We start from the raw sequence: 10051 nt of genomic DNA on the forward strand, positions 1-10051 counted from the left end.
AGTAATGGCAAGGGTCGCCCTTTGCTCCAGCTCGATGCAATCTTGGTGGCTTACGTCTATCTACGGACCTCAGGATGATGAAGGGAAGATAGCTCTCCTTAACGAGCTATGATCCCTTAGGGCAACTTTAGATGGCCCGTAGGTCCTTTGCGGGGACTTTAATTTAATATACCAGGCGGCTGACAAAAACAATGGTCGCCTCTCAAGACACATAATGGGTCATTTTTGGAGATTCCTTAATGATTTGGACCTTAAGAAACTCTTCTTACATGGTCATCTCTTCACTTGAAGTAACGAAAGATCGTATCAGACACTTGAGCGTATTGACCGTGTCTTCGTGTCTGTCGACTGGGAATGTTGCTTCCTCAAGTGCTCTCCTCAAGCACTTGCGACCCGATGCTCTGACCACGCCCCCTTGCTTCTATAGTTTGATGATGCCGTTCACCCCAAGCGACGGTTCCGGTTTGAATCCTTCTGGCCGCAGTTCGAGGGGTTCGCGGAGGCGGTGTCCATGGCATGGGGGCGGCTGAGGCCTTGTGTTGATCCCTTGTGCAACATCGATAACTTTCTGTGTGAGACGGCGAAGGAGTTGAAGCGATGGAGCTCCAAAAAGGTCAGCAGCATCCGCACTCAGATTCAGGTTGCTAAGGAGGTTATTTTCTGCATTGAAGCAGCTAAGACCTTAGGTCGCTATCCTCGGTTGAGCAAGCTCTTCGCCGCTTCCTCAAGCTTAGATTTCTTGGGCTCACCTCCCTGGAACGCACCATCGCTCACCAATGATCCCCCATGCGGTGGCTACATGAGGGTGATGCTAATACCAAGTTCTTTCATCTCCATGCAAATCATCATCAACAGAAAAATCACATTACTTCGCTGGAGGTGGATGGGGTCATTCTTATGGGGGAGGAAGAGAAGGCAGAGGCAGCCTTCAACTACTTTGAGGGGATTCTATGCACCTCTTACAACAGGACATGCACTCTCAACTTCAGGACCCTTGGCCTCCCCCCGCTAGATCTTTCTAACTTAGGCAGCCCGTTCACGGAAGCTGAAATATGGGATGTCATTAGAGAAATGCCTCCGGATAAGGCCCCCGGCCCGAATGGATTTACTGGTCACTTCTATACTACGGCTTGGCCGATCATCAAGGGGGACATTATCAAGGCTTTTGATGCCCTCTCATCAATGGACTGCCAAAGCTTCTACCAATTGAATGACGCACTACTAACATTGTTTCCTAAGAAAAATGACCCATCCTGCCTGGGCGACTACCGTCCCATAAGTATCATCCATAGCTTTGGCAAAATTTTCTCCAAAGTTTTGGCTAATCGTTTTGCTACGAATTTAGGTCACTTAATATCACCTAACCAAAGTGCTTTTTATCAAAGGTCGTCAAATTCAAGATAACTTCCAATACGTCCAGGGTACAGTGAAGACTTTAGCTTCAAAAAAGATGCCCAAGATAATTTTTAAGATTGATCTGGCAAAGGCTTATGACTGGGTCTCTTGGGTCTTCCTTTTGGAACTACTGAAGGCAGTAGGATGCCCAAGAACTTGGACTAACTGGATCTCCATGTTGCTTTCCACGGCAAGCACCAAGGTTCTTCTCAATGGTGTCCCTAGGAGGAGGATTTGCCATGGTCGCGGGCTGAGGCAGGGGGACCTCCTTTCCCCGATGCTCTTTGTACTTATGATGGAATGCTTCAATTCCATGATCAACTTAGTGGAGGAAAGGGGTCTTCTCGACACGCTAGGCACTAACATCAGACATAGGACTTCACTCTATGCGGATGATGTGGTTTTGTTTCTCACACCGGCAGAACAAGACCTCGCGGTCGTCATGGAGATCTTGACTTGCTTTGAAAAGGCTACCGGCTTATCTACTAACTACTCAAAAAGTCAAATGTTCCCCATCAACTGCTCTGACGAACATATTAACCTGGCCAAGGAAACCTTGTGGTGCCAAACCTCGGAATTCCCTTGTACATACTTGGGCGTTCCGCTATCGATTCGCATGTTGCCTAAGTCCTCGCTACAACCGCTGGTCGATAAGGTCACTAAGCGCCTACCCGCCTGGAAAGGGAGGCTGGTTAATAAAAGCGGGCGTCTGACTCTAGTGAAGTCTACTCTATGTGCGATCCCAGTGCACATTTCTATGGCCACAGCTATTTCCCCTTGGGCAGTTAAGACTATTGAAACCTTGATCAGGGGATTCATGTGGTGCGATACTGAGGTCGCTTCTGGTGGGAAATGTGTGGTCGCCTCGGTTAACGCCTCATGCCCTACTGTCTACGGAGGTCTTAGCATCCCAAACTTACAGCTGATAGGCTTGGCGCTTAGAATGCGCTGGATGTGGCTTGTGCAAACGGATGATACGAGGACGTGGAGAGGCTATCGACTCCCAACCTGCTGACTATCAAAAGCCTTATTTGATGCCTCTATCATAGTCGTGGTGGGTAACAACGATAGAGCCTTGTTTTAGTCAGACCGTTGGATCAACGGTTGTTGTATCCAATCTCTGGCGCCAAAACTTTGGGCAACCGTACCACCATGCATAAGGAATAAGCGCACAGTGCATGAGGGGCTGGCCGATCAACGTTGGATCAACAACATCTCATATGTTCTCACGATACAGGTCGTTCTGCAATACCTGAGGATATGGGATTTGCTTCAAGGTTGGACTTTAAATTGGTCGCCAGACAAGTTCATATGGAGGTGGTCGCCATCTAGGGAGTTCTCTTCCGCTTTTGCTTATAAAGCACTTTTCCTGGGCAGCTCGCATCTCCTGGGGGCGCAACAACTTTGAAAAGTTCAGGCCCTGGGTAAATGCAAGTTCTTCGGATGGCTCGTTCTACATGGTCATTGTTGGACTTCTAACCGTCTCCGTCGCCATGGCTCCGTGATAGAGATGATTGTGCTCGTGTGCATAAGAGGTGGAAACTATAGATCATTTGCTCACCGGTTGTGTACATAGTCGGGAAATGTGGTTTCGCACTTTTTGTTATGTAAACCTCCAAACATTAGTGCTCCAAGAGGAAGGTGCGGTCGCTTCATGGTGGCTACAATCTCGAAAGAGGGTGCCTAAACCATGTCGGAAAGGGTTTGATACCCTGGTTTGGTTGGTCGCTTGGTTGTTGTGGTGGGAATGGAACTGTCGGGTGCATGACCGATCCGCTCTATAGCGAGCGGCGTTGGCTCCCGCCATTCTGGAGGAGGCAAGGCTTTGGGCTTTGGCGGGCTTTGTAGGGTTAGCCGGGCTGTTAGAGGTCAGGAGTTGAGTGTGGTTGTTCTTGTTGTTCATTTTGCTTCTTTCGGACTGTACACTTCTTTTTTCTTCTTGTAAACAAACTCTCTTCTTCTTAATGAAAAACATGCTTAGCACATTAAAAAAAATTAGCCGAACAAATATGTATAAAGTATACAACCTAAAACGTATACAACCTAAAACGGTTCTTGCATGCAGCTTTACATCCTTATAGTAAATAAGTAATACTATAAAACTTGTTTTAAACGAGATGCGCATTAAAGTCATATTTCCACGGTGATCTTTTAAAGAAATGCATTAAGTTCAATTAGAATTGGGGTTGTTTCCAGGTTCTACAAGGAAAATGGATTGATAAACAATGTGACAATGTTGCATTTGAAACTGAAATAACCTAGTAAAACAAGTCATCTGCATTTCGGACTTTCTATGTGCCACTGCACAAAATCATGTTCAATTATTCACTAGCTATTCACAACACTATACGATTAGAAAATCTACGTTAGTCGCAATCAGCCAACAAAATGCTTGACTATCTTACAAACAAGAAGGAAATATCTAGCTAGCATTACTTTCCAAACAATCAAACCCACCCTCGTGAACAATTTTAGCAATCATGTTTAACAGACCATCCAACAGAAAAGAAGTGTAGCCATTTCCTCCGAGGAAACCAGCGTTACTTTCCAAACAATCCAACCCCCAGAAACCCACTATTTTAGCACAGTAGCCCCAGAGCCGTCATGCTCAACAGGAGCTTCCAGCAAAATATTTCGTAGACACCTCGCTCATCGGAATCCCCAGTGGAAGCACAGTGAAAACCCCACTGTTGTGCAAGGGGAAAAAAAAAGCACCGATAAACCCCGCTCCCCCACTCACCAAACCTCGCTAACAAGAAGCCAAGAAAAAGTAATGCCCTCTCCTCTCCTCCATGCATCCGGGCCAGAACAAAAGGCAAAGCAAAGCAACCAAACCAAACCAACCCCTCGCTCGCTCACCCCAATAATTGCGAGGCGAAGCGCAAGGGTTCCATGCTGTTGTTAAAGGATGAACATGGCCCTGGTGCCGCCCCCGGCCCCCGCGCGCGCGGGCCCCGCCATTATATTGATTGCCCCACCCCGAGCCACGCCTTTAGAATCCCTGTCAGGGGTTGATGATGGCCTGATCAATGGCTGGGCTGCGACTGCAAAGCAAATACTCCTATGCAGGCTATGCAGCAAGCAAAATCCATGCGAAAAAGTAGTGTTATAAAATTGGTGGTATGATATGGGGATGTGGGAGTGTGTCCACTCCACACCGCCAAGCGAGGCTGATCTCCCCCCAGCTGCCCTGGGCTGACTCGAGTCGAGTTGGGAGTCCCCATAGCTGAGCGCCTGAGCTGAGGTGATATAGCTCTCCCTCCCTCCACATACACTGATACGCCTGCGCTGCACTTGCCTCTGCGAGCAAGTACTGACTGCCCCCCCAGTTCCTCTGGCCTGTGGCCACTGGCCGCCTGCCTCGTCCTCGGTGGTGGTGGTGGTCTCGCTGCTGTCTCCCTCTGCGGAGCGGCGTGGTGGTGTGTGCTCTCTTCCTCTCCTCGCTATAAGCTCTGCGGCATCGTCCGTTTCGCTCGCTTCTCCACCTCGTCGTCTCGTTCTCCCTGCACACAGCACAGCTCAGCTCGGCTCGAGGGTTTCTCTCTCCTCCCTATCAGGATAAGCTCCCTCTGCGGTAGCTCCCTGCCGATCTGTGGCATTTGCCCTGTTCCCGTGCTTGATTTGTTGGCTTCTGAGCTGCGGTGGTGGTGCCCCCCCGGGGGCAATAACTCCCCTTGGTTGGCTGCCACCCTCCCCGCGGCAGAGCGGCCTATAGGATGAGTGGGACGGGGGAGGAGGGGGAGCCCAGCAGACCGGCCGCTCCAGTGTCCTGACCGTGAACGACACACCACAGGGTGCTCTCCAGCTCCAGCTCCACGGGCACGGGCGGTGGCTGCCTCTCTCTCTCTGCTGCTTGTTGCTCAGTGGCCGGGAGGAAACAGACGGTGGAGAGAGAGCTCGCCTGGCCCCCGCGCGCGGCGCTCCGTCCATGGATTGGGATCTCAAGATGCCGGTCTCGTGGGACCTGGCCGAGCTGGAGCACGACGCCGTGCCGGCCATCGCCGCCGCCGCCGCGCCTCCCGCCGCGGCGGCGTCGGGCATTGCGACCGTGGCGGCGGCAGCGGCATCGGCGCGCGGGGCGCCGAGCCGGGCGGAGTGCTCCGTCGACCTCAAGCTCGGCGGGCTGGGCGAGTTCGGCGCCGCAGACCGGATGAAGGAGCCGGCGGCGCCTGTGTCGGCGGCCGCGGCGGCGGTGGTTCCGTCCGCGAGCCCGATGAAGCGCCCGCGTTCGGGCGCCGGCGGCGCAGGCGGGGCGCAGTGCCCGTCGTGCGCGGTGGACGGGTGCAAGGCCGACCTCAGCAAGTGCCGCGACTACCACCGCCGCCACAAGGTCTGCGAGGCGCACTCCAAGACGCCCGTCGTCGTCGTCTCCGGCCGCGAGATGCGCTTCTGCCAGCAGTGCAGCAGGTATGTACAACAATTCCAGCCCATAGCAACTCCAACCCTTCTCAATTCACTTGAGTTTGCAAAAGTTCACGAACACCCATTGCACAAACCTGATTCTGATTGTGGCGAACAACAAAAGGTCAGTTGCTTGAATTGTCGCCATGGAAATTGGTAGAGGCAATCGAAGAACCGACTGATTGCCGTCAGTCATTTTTTTTCCCACAGCTTTTCCTTTTTACTGCTGATTATTCCCTTTGTTAAAAGTGAAAATGCCAAATCAGTTCTTTCCTTGGCCCTGGCTTTCCCTTTCTTTGCTTCAATTCTTGCCAATTTGTCACCCCAATCACAGATATGATGAACGTGAGGTGAGCATATATCTGCCTGTCTTGTTTCAAGGATGCACAGCTTTACCTTTCCCGGCTCCACCTTTTCAGCCTTTTCATATGAACGTACCCCAGTCTTTTCCCTGCTTCCCTTTAGCTTGGCAACATGTATTACCTGAATCATCACCTACTCTTTTTTCTACTTCTGCATACCAACTTTCTAACCCATCGGTGATAATCATTATCCGGCAAAAGCCAGGAAGCACTTCATGTGCTGAAGATATCAGCTGGAGTCACCTTTTTCTTGTGGCAGTTGATGCTTCTTCACCTGCCCCTTGGATTGAGCGATGGACTGGAATTTGTATTTTGGATCAGATTGAAAGAGAACTTCGAATATCGAATCGTTGAGTGGAAACACTTCTATTCTTTAGTATACAAAACAAAGAGAACAGATTTTGAAGCAAGCATGGAGCACAGTAGATGATCTTTCTGACCAAATTCTTTACCATGCATAGGCGCACGCTTTAGGATCTATGCAGTTTTTGCTTTGAGAAGAACTACTATCAAATCTTTTAAGGCCCAGCTGTGCCATTGTTGCATGTGAACTTTTTATGAAGACCTTTCCTTGCTGAATTAGTAATGAGATCCGTATGTTTCTTGCATTTTTCTCGTGGATTCTTTTGCGCAGCAGCATAAGTTGTGTGGGGCTCTTTTATGGTTAAAGACGCTGAACATAAAACCTCTTTATGTAATTTCTGGCAGAAACTGGCCTACCACATCTTCTGGCCATAAACGAGCATGCTCTTTATATGCAGAAAGGCAATACACATGTCGAGAGGCCTACATAATTAGCAGATCCTTTCTGTATAATGTTGGTGGAGCCATTTTGTCTTATCAACCAACCAACTCGCCTGGAAATCAACCATGTTGCACTATCAGCTTCCATCCACCACGGATGTTCTATGCATATTCTGGTAGTTTTGTTGCCTTAGTGTGAGCTATTTCTGAAACTTTAACTGATCTTAGCCATGAAATTGAACTTGTGTTTAGCCTGCGCTGCAGATTTGCTCACAGTTAGATAAGCAATATATAGAGATGCAACTAATGATGAATTCCCATCATCTGAGACAAATGCCATTCCCTAAATTTGACATCTTAGCAGTACTGTACTAGCTAAAACCTTGTCTCAGCCCCTCAGGACGCTGAACTGTATTTAGTTGTTGTTGTGCCACCTTTTATACGTCTTGAGATATGTTGAACAACTACCTCTGCATCTGCAACGTTTAAACAATAAAAATATAATGCTTGGGTTAATTTTTCTTATTTCTTCTGAAAATTTTATATTCAGTGGGGCCGCTAGCCGCTTTTCCAATGATTGATTACCTTGCCTAGTAGAGCAAAGTGAGATCACCATACTGCTTGGCAGACTTTATCAAGTGCTCCTCAGTGTCCCAACAAGTTGGTAGGGTGCCGTACTGGCAAATATCTGTTGGAACCATTATACCGTGGTCCAGTTGCCCACCAGGAGTTGTACAACTTTTCTATGCTCGAGAGGTCCTGGACGCCAAACTTTTATCTAAGCTGAAGGATGAAGTCCCATGCAACCAATTTGTTAACTGACATTCTGAAATCTCAGTGGTCCAGCAGTGTACTTTTATTTTTGAAGGCAGGCGAGTACTATTTTTAAATATTGAGTCAATAAAACATGCGCATCTTGCTTCTCTGGCTACGAGTAGCATTTCAGCCCCACTTTGAAATATTTATGTGCATTAGCCTGTAGCTTAGCCTTTGTTCAGAAAATTGTGCACATCAACATCTGTGGTGATGGTCCCGACTCCTGAGAGATATATTAATCACTTTAGTTTCTTCTTGAAATTCCCATGATATTTTTATTCATAAAAACACTCGCTTTCATTGAATCCAGATTGCTGTATGCATCTGTTCTATAACTTGTCAGTATCATACCATTATGTTGCTCCATTCAAGTTCTGGTTTTCTTTCCACTTCCTGATATAACAGTTTTGTGCTATTCCTTTTCACATAACAGTGTTACAGTAGGCCAGTAGCAATTATAAGTTCTAGTAAACCTGAAATAATAATGCTTAGAGGATATGCAACTCCTCCTTACATGCGTGCCTTGGCTTCATTACCATGACTTCTTATCATGAATTTTGTTTCTTTAGGTTTCACTTACTCGCAGAGTTTGATGACGCTAAGCGTAGCTGTAGAAAGAGGCTTGATGGGCACAACCGGCGTCGCAGGAAGCCACAGCCAGATACCATGAACTCTGGGAGCTTTATGACGAGTCAACAAGGTATTTTGCGTTTTTGTTCAGCGAGTACCTTTTTTATGTTAGTCACTCAGGTGCTAGTTGCTACTGTAATATAGTTAGCTACTCGCCTACTCCATCCATAAAAGCTATACTACTACTAAAAATCTGATTTGGCCTGTAAAACTGAACTTTAGCAATATAGCTTTAGCAGAGACCGTGCATTGTCACCCTCAGCATGTAGTCATGTACAATCAAACTAACTAAAAATGGAGCAATGCAGAATGCTGCAGTCTGTGTATGCATTGTGAAAAGTTTGAGTAGCATTTTCGTGGTTGTTTCATGACGGCCGTTCAGGCTTATTTTCGAGTGCAGGGACAAGGTTCTCGTCATTCCCGGCTCCAAGGCCGGAGGCGAGCTGGTCTGGGGTCATCAAGTCCGAGGACAGCTCATACTACACGCACCACCAGGTCCTCAGCGCCAGGCCGCACTTCGCCGGCTCGGCGGCGGCGGCCTACTCCAAGGAAGGGCGGCGCTTCCCGTTCCTCCAGGACGGCGACCAGGTCAGCTTCGGCGCTGGCGCGGCGGCGGCGGCGCTCGAGGCCTCCACGGCGTGCCAGCCCCTCCTCAAGACGGTGGCACCCCCGCCGCCGCCGCCCGAGAGCAGCAGCAGCAACAAGATCTTCTCCGACGGGCTCACCCCCGTGCTCGACTCGGATTGTGCTCTCTCTCTTCTGTCATCCCCCGCCAACTCCTCCAGCGTCGACGTCAGCCGCATGGTCCAGCCGACGGAGCACATCCCCGTGGCGCAGCCCCTCGTCCCCAACCTGCACCAGCACCAGCAGCAGCACCACCACCACCAGTTCGGCGGCTCCCCCGGCTGGTTCGCCTGCTCGCAGGCCGGCTCCAGCGGCGTCACCGCCGCCGCGGGCGCCGGCGGGTTCGCCGCCTGCCCCGGCGGCGTGGAGGGCGAGCCGCTGAACACCATCCTGGTCCCGAGCTCCGACGGCCACGAGATGAACTACCACGGCATCTTCCACGTCGGTGGCGAGGGCTCCTCCGACGGGACGTCCCCGTCGCTCCCCTTCTCGTGGCAGTAGCTCCTCTCTCGGTGGCCAGTAGTGTGACCTCGAGTTCTCGCGTTGTGTAGCTGTTCAGCTGTAGCGATCATCAGTTCCCCCTGTTCTTTCCGTGTTTATTCTCTGCTCCGGTGCTCCCCCCGTTCTATTTCTCCAGTCATTTGTTCGTTCCTTCGTTTTGCCTTCATGGTTCAACCTGGGGAAAACTCGCATAAGATCAGTGCTAAATTTTCTGGAATCGTTTCGATATCTCGCTGATTCAGGGAAGCACACGTTTCTTGTTTTCCTAAGCATCATCGACAGACTCAGCAGTGTCGATCTTCGTGAAATCAAACAGTGAATTCTACAAATTTGTAGTTAGAAGTACTTGATCCGTTGCCCTTCCTATGTAACTCGCGTTGTCCATCAACCGAATCAGATAAGATTGGTGTAAAATAGCAGCCGAACCAATACAAGTTTGGTTTAAAATGGCAAACGTTCATGTGAAATACCGGAGGTTGGATAGGTTCAGCGTCTTCTAGGCGCCAAATTTGCCCGAAATCTTGCATGTTTCTAGTTCAGTGGGGGCACAAATGAACGCTTGGGCCAGGATGGGGCAA

At 49.6% G+C, this 10051-nt stretch overlaps 1 protein-coding gene across 2 annotated transcripts; it reads left to right on the forward strand.

Moving 5' to 3' along the window:
• The first annotated feature begins 4189 nt into the window (after positions 1–4189).
• LOC117846371 (squamosa promoter-binding-like protein 18) lies at positions 4190–9701 on the forward strand. Of its 2 annotated transcripts, none has more exons than XM_034727523.2 (3): positions 4190–5802; positions 8288–8418; positions 8749–9701. In XM_034727523.2, exons 1-3 carry the CDS (start codon positions 5324–5326, stop codon positions 9471–9473), a joined length of 1335 nt encoding a protein of 444 aa, XP_034583414.1. In that variant the 5' UTR covers positions 4190–5323; the 3' UTR covers positions 9474–9701. The 2 variants fall into 2 exon arrangements, with proteins under 2 accessions (XP_034583414.1, XP_034583413.1); XM_034727522.2 differs by having other exon boundaries at positions 4198–5802; positions 8731–9701.
• Positions 9702–10051: the final 350 nt, after the last annotated feature.

This window comes from Setaria viridis, chromosome 2, assembly GCF_005286985.2.
Source record: "Setaria viridis chromosome 2, Setaria_viridis_v4.0, whole genome shotgun sequence".
Lineage (NCBI taxonomy): Eukaryota > Viridiplantae > Streptophyta > Magnoliopsida > Poales > Poaceae > Setaria > Setaria viridis.

Bases quoted from the DNA above. Each gene is read 5' to 3' on its own strand.
- LOC117846371 (XM_034727522.2), top strand. From the start codon at position 5,324: ATGGATTGGGATCTCAAGATGCCGGTCTCGTGGGACCTGGCCGAGCTG. The intron at 5,803-8,287 runs GTATGTACAACA...TTGTTTCTTTAG, and splicing joins TTCTGCCAGCAGTGCAGCAG to GTTTCACTTACTCGCAGAGT. The intron at 8,419-8,730 runs GTATTTTGCGTT...ACGGCCGTTCAG, and splicing joins CTTTATGACGAGTCAACAAG to GCTTATTTTCGAGTGCAGGG.